Source organism: Vigna umbellata, chromosome 4, assembly GCF_029865625.1.
Source record: "Vigna umbellata cultivar VRB3 chromosome 4, Vumbellata_1.0, whole genome shotgun sequence".
In the NCBI taxonomy this organism is placed as follows: Eukaryota; Viridiplantae; Streptophyta; class Magnoliopsida; order Fabales; family Fabaceae; genus Vigna; species Vigna umbellata.
This window is the reverse complement of record NC_142168.1, coordinates 20979779-21003292: the sequence shown is the minus strand read 5'-3', so window position 1 is coordinate 21003292 and position 23514 is coordinate 20979779. Positions and strand designations below refer to the sequence as shown.

At 34.2% G+C, this 23514-nt stretch overlaps 2 protein-coding genes across 4 annotated transcripts; both read left to right on the top strand.

Annotated features, from left to right (window-relative positions):
* The first annotated feature begins 247 nt into the window (after window positions 1–247).
* Window positions 248–4072, top strand: LOC124820036 (S-type anion channel SLAH2-like). Of its 2 annotated transcripts, none has more exons than XM_088113577.1 (6): window positions 248–412; window positions 1302–1443; window positions 1529–2002; window positions 2173–2943; window positions 3245–3276; window positions 3372–4072. In XM_088113577.1, the coding sequence occupies exons 2-6, from the start codon at window positions 1309–1311 to the stop codon at window positions 3751–3753; spliced, it is 1794 nt and encodes a 597-aa protein (XP_087969703.1). In that variant the 5' UTR covers window positions 248–412; window positions 1302–1308; the 3' UTR covers window positions 3754–4072. The 2 variants fall into 2 exon arrangements, with proteins under 2 accessions (XP_087969703.1, XP_087969702.1); XM_088113576.1 differs by having other exon boundaries at window positions 277–418.
* A 6757-nt stretch (window positions 4073–10829) lies between these two features.
* On the top strand, window positions 10830–13089 carry LOC148199517 (peroxisomal and mitochondrial division factor 2-like). 2 transcript variants are annotated; one of them, XM_088113578.1, is made up of 5 exons: window positions 10833–11063; window positions 11273–11674; window positions 11920–12058; window positions 12226–12587; window positions 12739–13089. In XM_088113578.1, exon 2 carries the CDS (start codon window positions 11309–11311, stop codon window positions 11672–11674), a length of 366 nt encoding a protein of 121 aa, XP_087969704.1. In that variant the 5' UTR covers window positions 10833–11063; window positions 11273–11308; the 3' UTR covers window positions 11920–12058; window positions 12226–12587; window positions 12739–13089. The 2 variants fall into 2 exon arrangements, with proteins under 2 accessions (XP_087969705.1, XP_087969704.1); XM_088113579.1 differs by lacking the exon at window positions 11920–12058 and having other exon boundaries at window positions 10830–11674.
* The last annotated feature ends 10425 nt before the right edge of the window (window positions 13090–23514 follow it).

Sequence of the window (23514 nt, the reverse complement as noted above, 5' to 3'; positions counted from 1 at the left end):
ATATCTTGTCAAACACAGTTGTTCATCACTTCATCCACAAAAAAGTTGGTATTTCAAAGTTTGTACCTTCTAACCTGTCCTACAATATTTTATGATGTTTTGTCCTCTTCCTCGGAAGCGTCTTTTTCAAACAAATAAGCAGCTGTGATTATAAAAAATGAGGACCTTTCAAGATTACGGATGCAAATTACACTTGGCCTACCCTGGCCTTGGACCATATATAATCATCTTTTCTAATTCTATGACTTCTTGCCACATCTTTTTCCATCGCCATTTTTTTAAGCTTATGGTGCATTTTCTCTTGTGAATTCCAATTTTGTTCATATTCAAAATCTATCTTTTTCATCATCAACTCACTAGAACTTTTTCCAAGCTTTCTAAACATCAGTCCTGTGGCAGAGAAGAGAAAAGGGTAAAGGTTATGATTCGTATTCCTTTTACTTTTGATCTTGTTTCCTTCCCTTGAATGAACTTCTCCATTATTCTGCTATGTATTATGTGAATATAGTTTCACTGGTTCAAATTTCAAGTCTGCCTTGTGTTTGAGGTTGCATTAGCCGTTGATTTCTTTTCTACATAGATTTATCTGATTTTGATGTCACCATTATATGGGATATGGATCCATGGCCAATAGGGATTGAATTAATAGTTAAGGATTGCTGCATTTATGGCTTCACCAAACAAAATCAATGTAAACAGTGTATTGGAGAAGACTGAAGGGACTGAGATTTGACACTCTGCAGTCATTATCCAATAATGCTTATTGATCTTCATTCACTCACTTTGTTTTGTCTATTTTTTGTGGGGAGGGAAAAAGGACCTTTCCCTGTTGTATTAATTTAGCAGACAAGAACCACTCAAAAGAGGGAAGAGTTTCAAATTAGAAAAAAAGATGCATATTCACTGATTTTGAATGCATAAATGCTTAGAAATTCCCTTTGGATCTGAAGTGGCTGGCAGGAACGTAGTTTCTACGAAAAGAATAAGTAATCTATGATCTAGGTGGATGAATGTGATCATCTTATTGAATGTAGAGGATTGTCTTTGTCTCAGTAATTAGAGCAAGATATAAGTGATGATAAATTCCTAGTTCTTTGTTAACCAATACCATCTACTCGTTTTGCTCATCTAATTCAGATCTGAATTTGACCTGCTCCACTTGTTTCATTATGTATGGTTCTGTGCTCACCAATGAGATTCTATTAATTGGTGGCAAAGCTTTATGTGAAATTTTATTGAATCTTTTCTGCTGTAACTTTTCTGAATTAGTGCAAAGGGAGTCTAACACATATTTTTCTCAGGTCTAGTATGGAAAACAACATAAACATTGAAATTGTAGAACAAGGCTCTCCAGAAGTTCCATCACTTATCAAGTATATATCATCAAGTGAAGTTGCTGGCTTTGATACTTCTGACTTTCAGTTTCCCAGCCCATCATCCAAAGTAAGACTCTTTTTGAATATTTCACCAGCAAAATTGAATATTATAAACCCAATTTCTCAAATTTGTGTTTCCACGTTTGCATCAGGGAAGTGAAGCAACCTCACAAGGAATACAACATGATGCACCTGTAGTCATCAATCATCAAAGGAAGTATTCTGTCAGCATGCCACTTTCTTCTGAAGAAGTGGAGCTTCCACCACTGGATGCAAAAACAGATGGTATTCACATTTCCTCTTCTCAATCAGCAACTGCTACCTCTAACCATCCCCAGCAATCAAAATGTTACTCTCAACCAATGCCAAAAGGCCATGTGCTCCAAGAAGCAGCCAATGGAGCCAAGGTAAACAACAATCCTGGCATCAAAGCATTCAAGGACAAGAGGTTTGACTCTTTCAAAACATGGTCTGGAACACTTGAGAGACAATTATCAATTCTACGAGGAAAGTCACCCAAAGCAACTGCACAAGATGGTAACAACACCCCCAGGAACATTGAAAGGCCTTTACCTGTCGATCGGTATTTCGATGCCTTGGAAGGTCCAGAGTTAGAAACTCTCAGGGTATGTGATTACTTTCTTCCATCAATCTCATGTTGAATGGTATGAGATGTTCAATGAAGTACTTAATTGAGTGACTTTATTATCCTCCTAAACAATTTCTTACATGGTTGCTTTTGCTTATTAGTTCTTGAAGATTATAACATATTTTGTTTTCCTACTTCAACAAACAGGCTTCAGAAGAGACAGTGCTACCTCAGGATAAGAAATGGCCATTTCTTCTTCGGTTTCCTATTTCATGCTTTGGTGTCTGCCTTGGAGTTAGCAGCCAAGCAATTCTTTGGAAAGCACTTGCCACATCTCCATCCACTCAATTTCTTCACATAAGCCTCAAAGTCAACTTAGTCTTATGGATCATATCCATTGTTCTTGTTACCATAATTTTCACCACCTATCTTCTCAAAATAATTCTCTACTTTGAAGCGGTTCGTCGTGAGTACTACCATCCAATCCGTGTTAACTTCTTCTTTGCACCATGGATAGCCCTCTTGTTCTTAGCTCTTGGGGTTCCCCCATCAGTGACCAAAAACTTGCACCATGCCCTTTGGTACATTCTAATGATACCAATATTCTGTCTTGAAATTAAGATCTATGGACAGTGGATGTCAGGGGGTCAAAGGAGGCTCTCAAAGGTGGCCAATCCTTCAAATCATTTATCAATTGTTGGAAACTTTGTAGGGGCTTTGCTAGGAGCATCTATGGGTCTTAAAGAAGGGCCTATTTTCTTTTTTGCTATTGGACTAGCTCACTACATTGTCCTGTTTGTAACTCTCTATCAGAGACTTCCAACAAATGAGACCCTCCCAAAAGAGCTGCATCCTGTGTTCTTTCTGTTTGTTGCAGCACCAAGTGTAGCTTCCATGGCATGGGCCAACATTCAGGGTTCTTTTGACTATGGATCACGGATTGCCTATTTCATTGCCCTCTTCCTTTATTTCTCTCTGGTAAGCCTTTTTCCCTTTCAAAGTAAGCATTAATTATACTTACTCCCTTTCTTATTTTAATTATAAAAACTCTACATGCATAAACTAGTTTCTCATTTCTAAACAAGCAGGATTTAAGCATAATTTTCTCAAATTTCAAGAAAACTGAATGTAATTAGCCCTTTTGAAATAAGCACACTCAATGTTGGGTAGTTTTCATATGTATTCCTAAACAGGGCATTCTATAATTTTCATGTACAACACTTACAGATTGTTTATATCAAAGTTACTTAGTACTAAGTAGTTTCATATGCTTTTGCAGGCTGTCAGGATCAATTTCTTCAGAGGATTCGTGTATGTTACATATCTTGTTGCTCTTATTTGTTTACTTTATAAAGTTACACTACTGAATTTTCATATAAACTCTTTTGGGTGTTATTATTCTGCAGATTTTCGCTTGCATGGTGGGCCTACACTTTTCCAATGACAGGTGCAGCAATTGCAACAATCAGATACTCAAACAAGGTCACAAATGGGGTTACAAAGACAATGTGTGTGGTACTGAGTCTCATCTCCACACTGATAGTAGTAGCACTGCTTGTATCAACTATATTGCATGCCTTTGTCTTCAAAAACCTCTTTCCCAATGACCTTGCCATTGCCATCAGTGACAGAAAGAGAAAGCCACAAAGGAAGTGGCTAGGTCTCAGATACAGAAGCCATGAGTCCAAAGAGATTGAAAATTACTTGAAGTTTGTGAACCCTGATACCATTGATTTAGAAGCTTCTACCACACTACCAAATGGCACAGAGGAGTCACCTTCTATCTGAGGATATTTGTTTTGTTACATAGTAATGTGTGTCTTTAAAAAAGAAAAAATATCATCTTACGAGTTTATTGCTTTATAATCTTCATTAGCCAAACATGTGAGGAACAGAAGTAGGAGTTTTGACTGTTCCAGTGACCATGTATAGCTGAATATGAAGATCTGTGTTAGGAAGAGCAGTTTACTGTAAAATCATTTCCCACCTTTAAGTGAGTTGTTTTACTGTATGAGTAGATAGTCAATATCATTACCACAAAAGAAATTAATAGTGGTGTTTTTGTGTGATGTTTGGATGTCATTACGAAACAATTTTACATTCTAAATAAAAACATATATATTACGTACAAATTTTTTACATCCATTTAATTTTTTTTACTCTTTTTTTTCAAAAAATATAAAACGTATAATTATTTTATTTTTATAATATGTATTAAATAAATCTAAATGTATCTCATCCTACTATTACTTCTTTTTATATTAACATTTTGAAATTTATTTGAATATTCTAAATGCATTTTCTTCGTATTTGATATGAACAAAAATTAATTTTAATATAGTTGTTTAGATTTAAAAATAATGTTTTTTTTCATTCATAATTTTTTTTTCACTTTTTTATATAGATTTCATTACACGTATTTTCTTTATTTACATTTATAAATCTCCTTACATTTATTTAGTTCACAGAGTCCATTTCCTTTATTCATATTTATTTTTTCATTCACACATATATTTCTTTCATTTACATTTTTTTCAAATTTTTTTCATCTACATTTTTTTCCTTAATTCTTCCTCACTTTCATTTTATTCATATTTTCTTCTTTTTTCTATTCATATCCTTAGTCTAAATTATTTATTTATTCTTTTATTTATATTACTTGAACATGTATTTTTTAAGTCACATAAATGACAAAAATATTTGTGTCTATAAATATTTGTCGATAAAATTTATAATGAGTAGTTTGTATTTGTGGATATTTATTATCCGTGGATAATATGTATTTTAATACATTGCATCTATCATATTATACCACAAATATCCATTACTTGTAAAATATTAAAATTAAAATTTAATTTATATTTTATTAATTTAAATTTAATTAAAATTTATTTTATATTTAAATTAATTTCTATTCTGTTTATATTTTTTAATTTTATTTTAAAAATTTACAAACTATTTTGTTAGATATTTGCGGATATATTTGAATATCTACATATTTTGAAAAATTCATAAATATTTTTTAAATGAATATATGATATAAATAATATATTTGATTTTTTTTACTGGTTGAACAGTAGATAAACGCTATCTGTATTAATCTATTATAATTCCTTATTATCATTAATGTATAGCTAATTTAAATTGAATTAATATTAAAAAAAAAATTTATTTTTTTCTAAACCAATACTAAATTTGTTTCGGTGGGGTTTGTGAGACCGAGACACTAACCTTCGATTTGTGTGCTCCGCTTGTACGTTTTCAGTTTAGATCGATCGGTTGAATTGGTCCAAGGGTCGGTCATTCTTCCTTACTCTGCTCTCTTTTGATCTTCAATCCTCTCCGAGAATGCAATCCACTTTGATGAGTTGTTGACCTGCAGAAGACACTCCGACGCTTAAGTCAGATATGTTTCATCAAGAAGTCTATATTTTATTAGGATAGAAAAGAAGCTCTTTACCTGGGCCTTAACCCTATATTTATAGGGCTTATGGCAATCAAGCTCATTAATTCATATTTGATATTACAATAAATCCAATAATACTTGCTAATATACCTACTAATTGTCTATTAATACCATATTCTTGTGCAATACGACCTGTCAATCACTCATAAATAACGTATATTCGCATTTAATATGGCCATTAAACGTATTAATTGGTCACTAATGATATTTACCTTTCCTGATTAGTTTGTCTGACAGCCAGTCGGTTGCCAGGTATTGTACATTAAGCCCCCCAAGCCCTGAGCAGTTGTTTGCAGGTGCGAAGGGGTTTAAATTCGCCGGACGAATTTAAAGAGGTAGGAAAGAGTGATTACCCTTTTGAATCATCGGGCGATGTGCTGTGGTTTGAGACCGAATGGCCGAATACTTGTGACTGCTCGGTTTAGGACCAGGAGCTCTCGGAGAATGTTCCTTGGGTTTTGTGGACGAGAGTGAGAGTTCACGAGCACTCTTCACCGCTCGGTTGAGAGGGATTTTCCTCTCAGTCTTTGACTTCAGCTTTGACGAGAGGGATTTACCTCTTGGCCAAGAGGGATTTATCTCTTGGTCTTTAATTTCAACGAGAAGAGTTTACCTCTCGGCCGAGTGGGATTTACCACTCGGTCTTTGTCTTCAATCTTGACGAGAGGGATTTACCTCACGGCCAAGAGGGATTTAGCTCTTGGTCTTTAATTTCAACGAGAGGAGTTTACCTCTCAGCCGAGTGGGATTTACCGCTTGGTCTTTGTCTTCAATCTTGACGAGAGGGATTTACCTCTCGGCCAAGAGAGATTAACCTCTTGGTCTTTAATTTCAACGAGAGGAGTTTACCTCTCAACCGAGTATGATTTACTGCTAGGTCTTTGTCTTCAATCTTGACGAGAGGGATTTACCTCTAGGCCAAGAGGGATTTACCTCTTGGTCTTTAATTTCAACAAGAGGAGTTTTCCTCTCGGTCGAGTGGGATTTACCGCTCGGTCTTTGTCTTCAAACTCTTCCTGAAAGACTTCGTCGTTGAATATGAACTTTAACAAAGTTAGCAACCAGTGACTGAACATGAATTGCTAGGCTTAATTTATTCCATAATGAAAGCATAAGACAAGAACAAGAATCTAATTCAAATGAAATTGAATTTAAACATGACATTAATAAAGTTTTGGATGTTGTTCCTCAGTTTATAAATCCACGGACTGATCGTTCACGAGGATGACTTGGACTGCGGCTATAGCTCCGCCTCCGATCGTCCTTACGACACGTCCGCTCGGGACTTCTTCGCAAATATCCTTCCCTGGGGAGGCTTCTTGTTTCATTTATATACCTACGGAGGTGCCCCACCCGAACGAGACTCTCTATTTCATTTTTTAGTGTGATGCATTCTTCTGTAGTATGTGCATGATTCTGATGGTATCGGCAACTATTCCTTTTATCTGCGTTTTTTGGTGATGATTTCCTTCGAGGTGTGAGAAGTTCCGCATTTAGGGCTTCTTCGAGAACCTTTGCCCTAGGTGCATTGAGGGCTGTATAATGGTGAAACTTAAACGTCCGGGGAAGCTCCCCACTTTTATCATTACTGTCGAACGGTCGCTTGTCGTCCCTTCTACCCCCGCCTACATCTGCCTCTTATTGCTGCTTCCTTTGTGACAATCACATTTCCTCCATGCGGATGAACTCAGCTGCTCTCTCTTGGAGCTCTTCCATAGTTTTTGGTGGTCGTGCATACAATTTTTAAGCAAAGTATCCTGGCCTTAAGCATGAAGGCAAATTGTTAATGATAAAAGAGTGATTGACCTCTTTAACTCGTCGGGCGGTTTCGGTATACCTTTTCATAAAGTCCTTCAAAGTTTCCCCTTTCTCCTGTTTAGTATTTACCAATTCTGTCGGTGTTATTTCCTGTTTCCGATTAGAGGCGTATTGCCTTCTAAAGAGGGTTTCCACAATGGCGAAGCAATCCACTGTGCTGAGAGGAAGAGTGTTGTACCATTCCAATGCCTCTTCCTTGAGTGATAATGAGAACGCTCTGCATATGATCGGGTCGTTGTTTGTATAGAATGTCATTGCATTAGCGAACGTCCTTAGGTGATCGTCTGGATCAGCTGAACCATCATACTTATCCAATGCGGGCGAAGTTTTTTTCTAGCATTGGAGTTTGCATGATGGTCTCCGTAAAGGGAAGTAATGATAAACTGCTAGGCCGAACGGTCTGTAGGGGTGTTGGTTCCCTTCTACCTCGACCGTTCGGGTTGGCGTGATTATGGCTTGCTTCGTCGTCATTCTCCCGATTTGAGGCAGACCGCTCGGGAGGAACCCGTTCGGCCCTTAGTGTCGCCATCTCCTCTGCATGCCTCCGCTACATCTCTTGCTGTGCATGCACCTGCGCTTGTATGGTATGCGCCTGTGCCTCAATCTGGGCTTGTAATTCTTTGATTAAATCTCTGGTGCTCTGCTCTTCCATATTTCTTGTGGTCACCATTGGGTGTCTTCAGCTTGCTCTCTGCCCCACGATAGGCGCAAAAATGTTTCGGTGGGGTTTGTGAGACCGAGACACTAACCTTCGATTTGTGTGCTTTGCTTGTACGTTTCCAGTTTAGATTGATCGGTTGAATTGGTCCGAGGGTCGGTCGTTCTTCCTTACTCTGCTCTCTTTTGATCTTCAATCCTCTCCGAGAATGCAATCCACTTTGATGAGTTGTTGACCTGTAGAAGACACTCCGACGCTCAAGTCAGATATGTTTCATTAAGAGGTCTATATTTTATTAGGATAGAAAAGAAGCTTTTTACCTGGGCCTTAACCCTATATTTATAGCGCTTATGACAATCAAGCTCATTAATTCATTATTGCTATTGCAATAAATCCAATAATACTTGCTAATATACCTGTTAATTGTCTATTAATATCATATTCTTGTGCAATATAACATGTCAATCACTCATAAATAACGTATATTCGCATTTAATATGACCATTAAACGTATTAATTGGCTACTAATGATATTTACCTTTCCTGATTAAACTATTTAATTGACTGTCGGTCGATTGCCATAGTACAAAATTAAACAAATTTTAAAATAAAAAGTATCGAATAAGTATATTGTAGACTGCTTTAATTAAAATATTACCTTATGTTAGTTAGGTTGATCCTTTAAAAATTAATACTAATGTCATGATTTTAACTTCACATTCACATGCAAAATCAACATAAATAATTATTTAACACTGACTTTTTCTCTATACTAAATTTATTTTCTAATAATGATTGAAGAGAATTTTTTTTTTAATTTTCTAGTTGAAAAAAATTTATAATTTTAATAAAAAGTTTTTAAAACATTTATATCTTGAATACATTTCTATCCAAAAAAAACAGTTATTGTTCATTTAGTAACTTCTGTAGAAAACTTAACCTTATCATTATGTCTTGCAAAAATGTTTATTACCTTTTTAGGTGCCAATTGAGCTCCTAACACATTGTGTCTTTAAAGGACACATGCATGAAGACATCTTAACTATAAGTTGATAATTTATGAAAATTATATTAGATGATTTTTGATTTTTTTATAAAACACGTCATTTAATATTAATAAATAGTAAAACATAAAATTAAATATAATAAATAATAAAAAAATTACTAATATATTTTTTATTTTCTTTTTTTTGCTGTTTATCTTTATTTTTCAGGTTATTTTTAATTTCTGAAAAAGGTATATACAAATTTATTATTTTTGTTGTCATTTTTCACACGTTTTGTTATATTATGAAGAAAAAACGGTAATTCATTAATACTTGATATTAAAATATTAGTTTTATAAATTTTTTATTTCATAAATGTTTTCGTATAACAATCTTTTATGAATATAAAAGAAAAAATTAACTATTATATGTTTCTTTATAATCCATTTTCAATATAGATTTTCTTTTTAATAATTACATCTCTTAATATTTAATTAGATTTTAATAATTTATTTTTTAGTGTTTAAATTTTTTCAAATTAGTTATAGTTATGAAGAATAAATAAATAAATAAATATTTTTAAAATGATAAAAGAGAAGGTACTTATAAATATGAAAGCACAACAAATTTAATTTTTTAGCTATTCTGAATCATAATGCTAATGATTCATATATTTTTTTTGTTGTATTAATAATAATGACTAAACATATAAATTTTAATTAGTCAATATATGCCATTAACACTAAAAAACAAAGATTTCTTCTACACCACCCACTTCATAAAAAGACAAAATTACAGCTGCACACTGTATTAATCATGAGCTGAGAAAGAAAAGAAAAAGAAAACGAAAAAGAAGCAATGAGCAGATAAGAGGAAGAAGAAATTAAAAAAACACATCTACAAACGAAGGAATTAAAAATCACAACAAAAAAGGTTATGAATTCACCAATCTAAAAGGTATTTCCAAATTGTGTAATCCTGAAGGTATTTTTAAATCTAAAATAACCTTCAAAATTACATAATGTGAAATGTATTAAAATTGTCGAAATATATAATTCTGAAAGTATTTTCCAATCTAGAAATATCTTACGAAATATGTATTTTAAATGTCGTTTTTTTTTTAAATAATTTCTTAAACATGCAGTCCAAAAGATATTTTCGGACTTGAAAATATCTTTAAGATGATATGATTCATAATGTATTTTTTTAATATATTTCACATTACACAATTTAAAATGCATTAAAAGTTGGAAGTGTGGAGATACTTTTTATTCTTTTATTATAATTTTTAATGAGGTATATTTTGGAGTTCATGAATTTATATGGGTGCAGAAAGAACATGGAGATGCAGAAAGAAACAGTCCAAGATCCATGAAGACTATCTCTCAATGAAGCCAATCCAATAAGCCATTTACCGATGAGAGTTGTTCCCTCACCACTGTTCCCTACATCTTCACACCAAAAATACTCTAGGCTAATTTAATTTTATTTACCTTTTTAAAAATCTTAAATCTCCCTACACTCTTTCATCTGCCACGTTAGCTTTCCTTTCTATATAGAAACCCTAATTCCATCACCATCAACCTGTTGTCACCAATCTTCACTAGTGGAAAAATAATATTTTATAACAAGACATATTATAACGTAGTTATGAAATCAGTCATAATATGGAATGCGGTGACAAATTTGTAAATAATTTCAAAACATATTATAACGGAGTTATGAAAATTAATTATAATATAAAACACGGTGACAAACTTGTAAATAATTTCAAAACTTATTATAACAAAATTATAAATATCAAGTCATAATATAAAACACGATGGTAAATTTGTAAATAAATTAAAAATATATTATAACGAAGTTATAAACCTATGTTATAATATATGAGTTTGGTAATATATTATGCCTGATGTTCAAAAATTGTTCATAATATCTCTTCATTTCACCTATGAAAACCTAATGACTTATTCCTTCTTTCTCGACGCCAATCCTCATCAACCTAACACCACACTTTAGTAGGGTCTTGACTCCATCCACGGGCCGATCTTCACATCTTCATTCAGCATTTCTTCTCTCGCGAGAAACACTCTCATTTCCATAGATTCACTCATTTCACCCTGGCGAGCATCAGAAGCTTCTCACTCTCTCTCTCGAGAGTTCTTAAGCCGTAAGTCTCCATTTCTCTTCACAGATCTGCATTTTCGCTTCACTCATCATCCAACCACATCTACTGCTAGGGTTTCTCACATACCTTCATCTTTTTCGCCTTTACCTTTGATTCCACCAATTGAAACATCATTTTCCACATTTTCTACCGATTATAATCACATTCTACCGATTATAATCCCTTTCCACCGATTAAACGTTGATTTGAAGGATGTTGTTGCGGCCGAGGTTATCGCGGGGAGGGCAATGGACCTGAAGACGGACTTGGCGAGGTTACGGCACGATTTGATATTGGAGATGACTACGTTAGAGGAGGCGAGGGCGGATGCTTCTGAATTGAGGAAGGATTTAGGGGTGAAGGAGTCGTTGGTTGAGTCTCTGGATAAGGAACTGACAGCTTTGAAGAAGGTGAAGGCAGAGGGTGAGGTTATGGTTAGGGATTTGGAGAGAAAGATTGGAGTTCTGGAAACCAAGGAAATTGAGGAAAGGAACAAGAGGATTAGGTTCGAGGAGGAGATGAGAGATAAGGTTGATGAAAAGGAGAAGGAGATCAATGGTTTCAAACAGAAGTTGGTGGAATTGGAGAAGGTTACTGCTAAGATATACGTCTAGGTAAATAGCTTACTCATTTTATCCTCACGCTGCTCTTTTGATTTCATCTCTAATTGGGATTTTGGTGTGTTGTATACTATCCGCATGCTAAAAATTGGGGATGCAGGGAACTTTGGTCTTGCTAAAATGTTGACATATGATGATCTTGCTTCCTCAATGAGTGATATTGCCAAACTATTTTTTTGTTCACTGTTTCAACATTTTTTGTCTAAATTAATTTCTGTTTGTTCTTGCTCTAAACTTAGGTCATTAGGACTCCAAGTTATATGTGCCCAGAATCACACCTGGGAGACTTTGGACTGGAAAAATCACTCGTTGAGAATCCAGAATCTAATGCATAGTCTAATTCTTGCTTTGCTGGATCTTATGGATACATAGCCCTAGGTAATAGTTGATTACACCAGACTTTTGTTATTCATCTCATTCTTTTGTTATGCAAACTTTTAATACCCAGATGAAATTTTAGTTTAATCTAATCAGAATTTTGTTCCAGAAACCTCTAAGTATCTTGTCCAAGTGTTAACCATGGATTGACATTTCTATGTTTTTAGAGTATGCATACTCACTAAAGGGCACAGAGAAAACTGATGTGTACAGCATAGGAATGGTGTTTATGGAATTTGTTACTATTAAAATGCCAACAGATGCAGCTCGAGATAGCCATACACTATATACAATGCTAGGAAGTTTCCTTGCAATCGTTACACTCGCTGCATGACATCCTCCACTAGCATTGATCTTAATCTTGCAAGGAAGGAAATGGTCATCCTTGGGACACAGTATGCATGGGAAATGAAGAAGGGTCTCTTTAGTGTCATGCACTATCTCATGCCTAAGCGCCAAATCCTATCCCTGCACTCTGGCTGCAACATGGGAAAAGCTGGGGATGTTGCTCTCTTTTTTGGACTCTCAGGTATAACTCTGTTGGATCATCAAATAAGTGTTAGAACCAGAAATTTACCAGTCTTGTTACACAGAACTTTCTTATACCAGAAATGGATTTTATCCTCTTCCATTTTGCAGCACTAATTAATGGACCTTTTTTCTGCAATTGTTCATATTAGGTACTGGAAAGACCGCTCTGTCCACGGATCATAATAGGTATTTAATTGAAGATGACGAACACTGTTGGAGTGAGAGTGGTGTCTCAAACATTGAAGGGGGTGCTACGCCAAATGCATTAATCTCTCTCAGGAGAATGACATCTGGAACGCCATCAAATTTGGCACAGGTGTTACCTTTGATTAATCATAGGCTACTTTAACATCTCTTCGTCTTTGACTTCACGAATTTTGACACATTTTTATTATTCACTTGGTTGTGAGTTCTGGAGAATGTTCTCTTTATTGTAAATGTTTTATTAATAACTCGCCTTTTTAGCTCTTTTTACGCATTAATAAAATTATATTGGCAGAGCTTGAAAGTTTTTGTATATATAACGTATAAATAAACTTTATATTCATATATATATATATATATATATATATATATCACTTACCATTATTTTCATTATGGTTAATAAAAATATTTTTAGCAATATAGTGTTAAAAATTGAGCATCATTATTTGCCTTTTACTAATAATTAGTGTTTTGTCTACTCTAGTTGTATTTAGTATTGGTTAAAAGTCTATATTAAGGTAGAAGCTAATTAACTAATACTATTATATTTTCATAGCATGTGCATTTGATTTTAAAAATATGAATACTAATTATTTACCGACTTTAAGGATGAAACTTAAAAAATCCAACCTCAATTTGCAAAACTCCTGATGCAGATAGTTCATTTGATTTGCACTATATTTGGAGCATAAACAATAAAGTGGACTAAATTACAGGAAAAATTGGAGCATAAAAACATGATAAGTAGTTAGTTATAAATCAATTTTTATTGTAATAACAAATTATTATAATAAAAAAAATTGTAATAATCAAATTTTTTTTTTAAAAAAAAAACATATATTATAACGTACTAAGTCATGTACGTCATAATACGTTAGTGTTGAAAACACCATATTATAAAGTATCAACAAATCTACGTTATAATATATTTCGCGCATATTATAACCGATTTCAGAAACTACGTTATAATATGTTTAAGCTATTATGACGTAAATTTTTGTTACGTTATAAAATACGCAGACTTATTATATCGTCCAGAACTATGTCTCTTGTAACTACGTTATAATAGGTCATTTTTGTACGTTATAAAATATCATTTTTCAACTAGTGCTTGTCGGAGAAAGAGGTGAGAGTTACTCCCTCCACTAGTGTCAGAGAAAACTTTAGTGGTCACTCCTTTTTCTCCGGCGACCCTCTTAGTTTCAGTGACTTTCTGGCGCCGGGACACTCCTCAACGGCGAAAACAACGTCCCGACCCCGGCCTTCCTCTCATCAATCCTGACCGTCACGAGAGCGATTGGGTTTTGGGTTTGCTCTGGTTTCTTCTTGCAGGTCTCGCGAGTCGCAACGGCGACATTGGGTTTTTAGGGTTTTGTTTTGGGTTCTTGGGCTGGTTTTTTTGAGTGCAGGGTTGAAAATGAAAACCCGAGGGAGGAGATGATGAAGAAGAAGACGCTCGCGCAGCGGAGCGATTTAGGTTGGTGAAGGTTTCACAATGGAGGTTTCTGGTGAAGAAGATGATCTCGCTGCTATAGATGGTGCGACAACGACGCAAAGTGGTTCTCGTGGTGTGGCCTGGTGCGAGTAGCTCATGGAGAGGCGCTGGTGCGTTAATGGCGGAGGCGGCTCGCTGAGGACTGGTGGTGAGGATGGTGGCGATGCTAGGGTTTGGCGGCGTTAATGGAGGATTCGCGGTGATGGTTGAAGATGACGGCGATTTGCGGTTCTGATGGTGGTGGCCATGCAGGCTTGCGGCTGATGGCGAGGTTGATGGTGGTGGAGATAGGGTTTGGTGGCGGGAAAGTTGCTGGCAGCGACTGCAAGGTTGGTGGTGATGGAATTAGGGTTTCTGTGTAGAAAGGAAAGCTGACATGACAGGTGAGGGGGTGTAGGGAGATTTAGGAGTTTATAAAAGATAAATAAAGTTAAATTAACGTAAGGTATTTTTGAAATAAAAAAAATAGTGTAGAGGTGTAGAAAGCATTTGAGGTGGTAGAGGAAGCAACTCTCTTTATCAGTTACTAGAAATTGAGCGTTACTCCCTCCACCACCACAAAGTGCTTCATGCATCTCCGATTCCTCTTTTGCCCTTTTTATTTAATGTGGTGGTTAAAAGTTTTTAACTTTCTCCAACTTTCAATCACTTCATTAATGGTTCCCACCAATATATGAATGCACCCCCACACTCCACCATTCCATATAAATCAATTTTCTCTTCTTTTCCTTTTTCCATGTAATTGTTCTTCTTTAAAAATAAAACAATTCAAAACAAAATCAATTAACTTTAATTAAATTAATAATAATTAATTCATTAAATAAAACAAAATTAATTTAATTAAAAATACATAATTTACTTAAAATATAATTATAATTAAAATATAATTAATTAACTTTAAAAGTATCTAAAAATTAATTTATAAATCAATAAATTAATAAATTAATAAACTAAAAAGTAAAAAAAATAAAAGAATCCGTTTAGCTTTTCATGCTTTTTTTACAAACACTTCACTTATAAATAAATAATACTACAAAAAATATTAAATTAAAATAAGTGTAAAAAAATTAACAACATAAATAAAATTAAATTAATAACCTAAAAAAAAAATTCATAACCTTAAGGCCTCAACGGATATGGGAGATCCGTTGGACCTTCAACGGAGGAAAACACCCAAAACGTTGAAAGACTTCAATGGATATGGGACATCCGTTGAGCCTTTAAAGGATCTCGAGATCCGTCCACGGATATTGAGATCCGTCCATGGATATTGAGATCTGTCCACGGATATTGAGATTCGATGAAGCTCAACGCATGTCCCATATCCGTTGCAGCTTTTGGCGTTTCTCTTCTTCTTCGTTTAACACAACCGCATATAGAATCATTAACCTGGATGAGAGACAACAACAAAGGAAGCACCAAACTCCACAACACCATGAACCCACCATGAATCAAGCAACAACACGAACCCACCACCAACCAAGCACCAACACAAACCAAGCAAAGGAGAAGAGAACCTTGATAGAAATGGTAAATTGGGGAAAGAGGAAGATGGAAAATTGAGGAAAGAGAAAGAGGAGAATAAGAGGTGAAGAGAGAAAGTAAGAGTGTGGAGGTGGGGGTGTGGTGTGCGGAGTGAATAAGAGAGTAAAAATTGAGATTTTAAGAAAAAGTTAAAAAAAGGGTAAAAGTAAATAAGAATATTTTTGGAATTAAAAAAAATTGAGGAGATGTAGGGAATATTTGTGGGGGCCTCACTTGGAGCTTCTATGAGTCTATAGAAGGGCTCACTTTCTTCTATGTTGTTAGGCTGGTCCACTGTTGTAACATCCCAAATTCTCATACTTGATATTGTTACCAATAAGGAGTATTGGTAAATCTTGAAGAAATTTGTTTTGATGATGCTACAAGAAGTTTTAGTTGAAGAAGATATTAGAATTAGTTAAAAGCAAGTTGTAGAAATTAAATGTAGTAGGAAATTCTTGTAAACCTTGTAAAACTTGCATTTTTAACCTGCAATAATCGATTATGATTAAGCAATAATCGATTATCACAAGTCATACTTGAATAATCGATTATCACTTCATATAATCGATTATTACATCTTTGAAAACCTGTAACGGACTTGAATAATCGATTATCACTTACAATAATCGATTATTCATGGCAGTTGGGAGCTGTCCTTTGGCATTCAGTGTACTTGGCTATATATTTTGATTTGGAGAAATAAGAAGGTAACGTTGTTGAACAGAAGCTCTTGCAGAATACTGTTTGTCAGAGGAAGTTCTCAGAAGCTATAGTTCAAGTTCCCTTGCTTGGTCTCGTGAACAGGAGAGGCTCGCGTGTCGTGTGTCGATAGTCGGAGCAAGCTCTCTTCGAGTTAGCAAGGTGCTCTGCCTGGTCTCGTGAATAGGAGAAGCTCGTGTTTCGTTTGTCGATAGTCGGAGCGGTTCTCTTCGAGTTGGCAGAGTGTTCTTCTTCCGGTTAGTTCGTCGAAGGAAGGTTTATTTATCTGCTTTATTCACTATTTCTTGTAATCTGTTAAATAACTTTTTAGTGAAAAAGGTTAATCACTATTTATAGTGATTAACGACTGGACGTAGATTCTTTTGAATCGAACCAGGATAAAAATTGCTTGTGTGATTTTCTATTCCCTACACTCTTTATCTTTTACGCATATCAACTGTTTGATAAATTTTCTCTAAGAAAATTGTTTTTCTAAAACGGACCATTAAACTTGATTTGTGACCGTAACACGCTTTCCGAATATTTTATTCCGCTGCGCGACTCTATAACGGTACCGATTGTTCCAACAATTGGTATCAGAGCTTGCTTTGATAGTTTTTCAAAATTTGTGAAAATGGCTGGTCACAATCAAAACCATGTATATGCTGAGGGTGCTTCCATTAACAGACCTCCATTGTTTACTGGTGATAACTATGCTTTTTGGAAAGTCAGAATGGAAATTTTTATGGGGTCTGTTGACAGAGGCATCTGGGAAGCTGTACTAAATGGTCCCTATATTCCAAAAAGAACTATTGATGGTGTAGAAGTAGAAAAACCATACTTTAACTGGACTGTTGAGGAAAATAGAAGAGCCCAATTTGATATTAAGGCTCGGAATATAATTTTTTCTGCACTAACCATTGATGATTTTTTCAAAGTTTCTGTTTATGAAAGTGCTCAGGAAATGTGGGAATTTTTAAAAGTCACTCATGATGAAGTATCGAATGTGGCTAAGTTGACTTGTTCGAATTCATGCTCTACATCAAACTCCTCAAGCTCAAGCGATTCTAATGAGCAAGAAAATCTATGCTTGATGGCCAATGATAAATTATCTGAAAGCAAAATCTTGAAGGAAAAGAAGGACTATCAAGGTTCCTCTTCAAGTTTCAAATGTTATGGATGTGGTGAAAGAGGCCATGTGAAAGCTTATTGTTCAAGCAACAAAAGAAGTAAAGAAAGAAAAGAAAAGAAAATTCACAAGAAGAAAAAGGTTCACATTGCGTCGGAGGATAATGCATCAACCACCTCTAGTTCAAGTGATTCAGTTGAAGAAGTAAACTTATGTTTGACAGCTAATGTTGATGACACTGCAAGCCAAGTAAGTTGTTCTAATTCTGAATCTAGTGAATTTGATTTGCAAAAAGCTTTTCTTGAATTGCTTGATGAATATGAAAAATTGAATGTTGCTCATAAAAATTTGAAAAAGGAATTTAAAGAATTGCGAATTAAATATGAGAAGGCATTAGATGAGGAAGTAAGTTTGAGAAATAAAATTTGCAACTTGGAAATGAAAGAGTCTTCAAATGTTGAACATCCTGTTGAATGTCTTTCATGTAAGAATCATATGCTTGATATTGATATTCTTGAAAATCTTCTTGAAGTTGCAACTGGAAATAATAATGTTGAAATGCCTATAACTGTTAGAAAGGTTTATAAAAACAAAAGTGTTTTTAAAAGTAAGAACCAAATTAAAAGAATCCATAGGGTATGGGTTGAAAAAGGAACTGTGTCTTATAGAAATCCAAATGTTGTCACATGCTTTTATTGTATGAAAAAGGGACACACTTCTAACAAATGTAGAATTAAACATTTTGATGTTCCAAATGGAAAATATGCTTGGATTCCTGTTATAAAGTAAATTGTCTCTAACCTCAAAGGACCCAAATGAGATTATGGGGACCAAAACTCTATTGTTTTGCTTTGCAGGTTAATTTTTCAAAACGAAAAGAAGACTCTATGGTATCCTGGTATTTTTTAAGAGCTTTGAAATAATTTGTGAATGTTAGATGTGTCTTAAGTTGAAAATTTGGCCCAAATTTGTGTTTTTCAGAAATTAACGTAAATAATCGATTATCAAGGGTAATAATCGATTATCTCGTCCTCAAAAATTTGGATTTTGACAATTTGGCTGGCACATAATCGATTATTTAAAGTAATAATCGATTATCTTAAGTCACAGCGTAAAAAAAAAAAAACTTTTTTTATATTTTTTTTATTTTTTTTGGAGTCTGTTTCTAAAAGGGGATTATTACATTCAGGGGAAGATATATGAGGTATTATGCTCTTTCATGTTATGAAATTTCAATTTTATTTATGTTTTGAAATGCATCTTTTGATTAATTGAGGGGGAGATCATATTTAGGGGGAGCCTTTAACATCCGATCTTTTTGCTTCTGATCAAAAAGGGGGAGAAGAATAATACAAGGGGAGAAATATAAATTATTAGAGGTATTGCTAACCTTATTGTTGTTTGTTAGCTTGTATGTTTCGCAGGTAAGCCAAACTTGCTTTTAAAATTTGAATTTTTGATCATCATCAAAAAGGGGGAGATTGTTACCAATAAGGAGTATTGGTAAATCTTGAAGAAATTTGTTTTGATGATGCTACAAGAAGTTTTAGTTGAAGAAGATATTAGAATTAGTTAAAAGCAAGTTGTAGAAATTAAATGTAGTAGGAAATTCTTGTAAACCTTGTAAAACTTGCATTTTTAACCTGCAATAATCGATTATGATTAAGCAATAATCGATTATCACAAGTCATACTTGAATAATCGATTATCACTTCATATAATCGATTATCACATCTTTGAAAACCTGTAACGGACTTGAATAATCGATTATCACTTACAATAATCGATTATTCATGGCAGTTGGGAGCTGTCCTTTGGCATTCAGGGTACTTGGCTATATATTTTGATTTGGAGAAATCAGAAGGTAACGTTGTTGAACAGAAGCTCTTGCAGAATACTGTTTGTCAGAGGAAGTTCTCAGAAGCTATAGTTCAAGTTCCCTTGCTTGGTCTCGTGAACAGGAGAGGCTCGCGTGTCGTGTGTCGATAGTCGGAGCAAGCTCTCTTCGAGTTAGCAAGGTGCTCTGCCTGGTCTCGTGAATAGGAGAAGCTCGTGTTTCGTTTGTCGATAGTCGGAGCGGTTCTCTTCGAGTTGGCAGAGTGTTCTTCTTCCGGTTCGTTCGTCGAAGGAAGGTTTATTTATCTGCTTTATTCACTATTTCTTGTAATCTGTTAAATAACTTTTTAGTGAAAAAGGTTAACCACTATTTATAGTGATTAACGACTGGACGTAGATTCTTTTGAATCGAACCAGGATAAAAATTGCTTGTGTGATTTTCTATTCCCTACACTCTTTATCTTTTACGCATATCAACTGTTTGATAAATTTTCTCTAAGAAAATTGTTTTTCTAAAACGGACCATTAAACTTGATTTGTGACCGTAACACGCTTTCCGAATATTTTATTTCGCTGCGCGACTCTATAACGGTACCGATTGTTCCAACAGATATTACATAAATAATATGAAAACTGTAACATTTCTACAGTCATTCATTTGAAAATATAAAATATCTCACATTAATTACATGAATTTAAACTCAGATTTCAACTTAAAGATAACCCGAGTTTTTCTTTACTATCCTTCCTCCTCCATCTTCACTTGTACTGGATTAGACGACGCTCCTTCATCTGCTCCCGTATAACAAATACGTTATACGATCATCGCAAAAATATGATTTTTCCGGTACATGCACAAATAAGTAAGGGTGAGCTACCATGCAACCAATTATTAAAATGAGGCATGATACTACTACTACGCCTAACTCATATTTATGAAAATGATTTTTGCTAGACTCAATTATCCGGATCTAACGTTGATGGAAGTCTCGGATGGTCGTGCACTTGTGATGACCTCCACTCCTCATACTAAAAATCATGGCCAGATACAACTTGTCAACCACAAGGTTAGTCCGTTAACACTATGTCCAAAATTGGGACATAGACAAGGACCTCCTGCCCCTCTCACCACATAACTCATCCTTCTCTACTTGAGATTGGAGAGTTATTAGAGTATCCAGGATGACCTTCCATACAGAACCCTCAACATCAACGTGTACACAATACCATGCTACTACAAAATCTCTCTGCGAGACTCATATCATGTTCATATTTATCAACTCATACCATACCATTACAAAATCTTCTCATATTACTCATATCATGTTCAGATGCATAATTTCATATCAACATCATAAAATACATTCATCACAGAAATCATACAAGATAAATATATTACAAACAAATTAACAATAATAAAATATTACTATAAATGGTCACCGGAGAAGAATCAAATGTTTGAAGATCATTAAAATAATCTTAATAAAATTTCTTGGGGAAACAAGAAGTTGAATCTGGCAGAGCCGGTTAGACAACTTCTCATCCTTTCAGGAAGATGCAATAAAAATTAAATAGAACAATAAAAGTTCTGGGGAAACAAGAAGTTGAATCTGGCAGAGCCGGTTAGACAACTTCTCATCCTTCCAAGAATACAATGTAATTAAATAATAAGAATAATAACAGGTCTGGGGAAATAAGAAGTTGAATCTGGCAGAGCCGGTTAGACAACTTCTAATCCTTCCAAAAATAAAAACGAATAAGGAAAACAATATAAAGTATGGGGAAACAAGAAGTTGAATCTGGCAGAGCCGGTTAGACAACTTCTAATCCATCCAAAAATAAAAACGAATAAGGAAAACAATATAAAGTATGGGGAAATAAGAAGTTGAATCTGGCAGAGCCGGTTAGACAACTTCTAATCCATCCAAAAATACAAAAATAAACAATTAATAGCATACATATGGCGTAACATAATCAACATCACATTTTACAACTATCACACTTGGATCTAAACACAGAAGCATGTTCTCATCCAAAATTCAAAATCATACAGAAACAAAATACTTCACATTCAAGATTTCAGATAAACCAAAAGCAACATATACAAGACTCAAAATAATATCAAACAAAATGTAACTCCCCTTACCTCTATTCCAGACTTAGTTTCCTCTTCTCAAACCGTTCTCCGGAAACTTCCAGAATTTCCCTTCTTCAACTAGAATTTCCTCCAACTCTCTTCTCTCACAATTTCTCTAGAATTTTGGTGCAAATCTTCAGCCTCCCCCCTTGGCTATTTATAGCCAAAAAATTTTACTATTCATTTTTACTATTCATTTTTACTATTCACTTTTACTATTCATTTTTTACTATTCAAAAATTATTTTTTATTCACCATTCTTATCTCTGAATGATTAATTCTACGTAGAGTGTTCTCTTCCACAATTTATTTTAATATTTTTTTTTAACTATTCACTATTCACTATTCACTATTTACTATTTACTATTTACTATTCACTATTCACTTTTCTTAAAAAAAAGTCCTAAATAAGTTATCAAAAATTTGAAGCTCTCCCTCTAGAATTACTATAATTTTATATCCAAAAATTCAAATTTTTCTATCCATTAAAATTATTATTACTAATAAAATGCTAAAATTTACTATTATAAATATTTTTCATGGGTCTTACAACTGTCATATTTGTAATTCTCTTTTAGGACGAATGACACCCTTCCAAGGCAAGTGGTTCCTACACCTTGTATTTTATCCCTACAACCCATACATATAGTGAAATACATTTTTATCCTCATTGTAAAAATAAACAAAATCACACTTTTCCTTCTTCTCTTCCATTCCAGCTGCACCAATAATTGTACTAGCCCTCCTATCTATTATGGTTGTTTTTCAATGAAAGAGTGAAGGGTGTTACTCCCTCCACCACCACATTTTCTCCCTCCACCTCCCCAATTTTATTATATATTTTTTGAATTACAAAACTAACCTTTTATAATTACAAAAATAACCTTTTTACTTTTTAATCCTAATTATTTACTTTAACCCTAAAATCTATCTTTCTACCCCTTCTCACCCACCTCCCAACCCTTTCAGATTCTCACCCAAACTCCATCACATCCGTTTCTCATCTTCCATCTTTCCTCGATATCCATTATTCAAAAATAATATATCAAAAAATATAAATTATATTATTTAAATATCTTCAAAATTAATATAAAAAAACTGTAAAATATAAACCGTATAATCTTTAAACGGATGTGAGCATCCGTCAGCGGATGTCAACATCCATTTAAAGATTATACGGTTTATATTTTAGGGTTTTATTACGCACCTTCACACCTCTGAACCTCTCACGCCTCTGAACCAACACCTTGAAGCACCACCACACTCACGGCTGAAGATGAATTGCTTTCCCCACTTTCAATCTTACTAAACACAAAGTCCACCACACTCTCACGTCACAATTCTGTAAAAGAGAAGAAGTGGAACATGAGAGACAATCCAAGGGTAGTGAAACGTAAGAGACAACCTGGGAAAAATAATAAAGAGAAAGAGGGAAGAATGATAAAGAGAATGAATGTCCACGTGAGATTTTAAATAATATTAACCATAAAATTTTAATAAGGGTAAAATAAGAATGAAAAAAATAAAGAAAAGGATAAAAGGGGAATGGGGTGGTGGAGGAAGCAAGTTGTGGTGGTGGAGGGAGTAACACCCAAGAGTGAAAGTGAACATTTTAAAATGTACTTGGATAAAAAATACATTCTAAAATATATAATTCAAAATGTAAATTTTAAATAAATTCAAGATTATTTTAGATCTGGAATTACATTTCAAATTGTGTATTCTAAATCATATTCAGAGAACCAAATCTAGAAAATAACCATAAAAAAGTCAAAAGCAAAAACTTTTTAAAACCCTACATCTCCAAGCAATGTAACGAGGGCAACAAAACTCTAAGATTGAGAGGAAAAGAAGGAAAAGTAAGATTTTGTTTGTTTTTAATTAGACTAATTGGGTGC

Bases quoted from the DNA above. Each gene is read 5' to 3' on its own strand.
- LOC148199517 (XM_088113579.1), top strand. From the start codon at position 11,309: ATGGACCTGAAGACGGACTTGGCGAGGTTACGGCACGATTTGATATTG.
- LOC124820036 (XM_088113577.1), top strand. From the start codon at position 1,309: ATGGAAAACAACATAAACATTGAAATTGTAGAACAAGGCTCTCCAGAA. The intron at 1,444-1,528 runs GTAAGACTCTTT...CGTTTGCATCAG, and splicing joins TTCCCAGCCCATCATCCAAA to GGAAGTGAAGCAACCTCACA. The intron at 3,277-3,371 runs GTATGTTACATA...ATTATTCTGCAG, and splicing joins AATTTCTTCAGAGGATTCGT to ATTTTCGCTTGCATGGTGGG.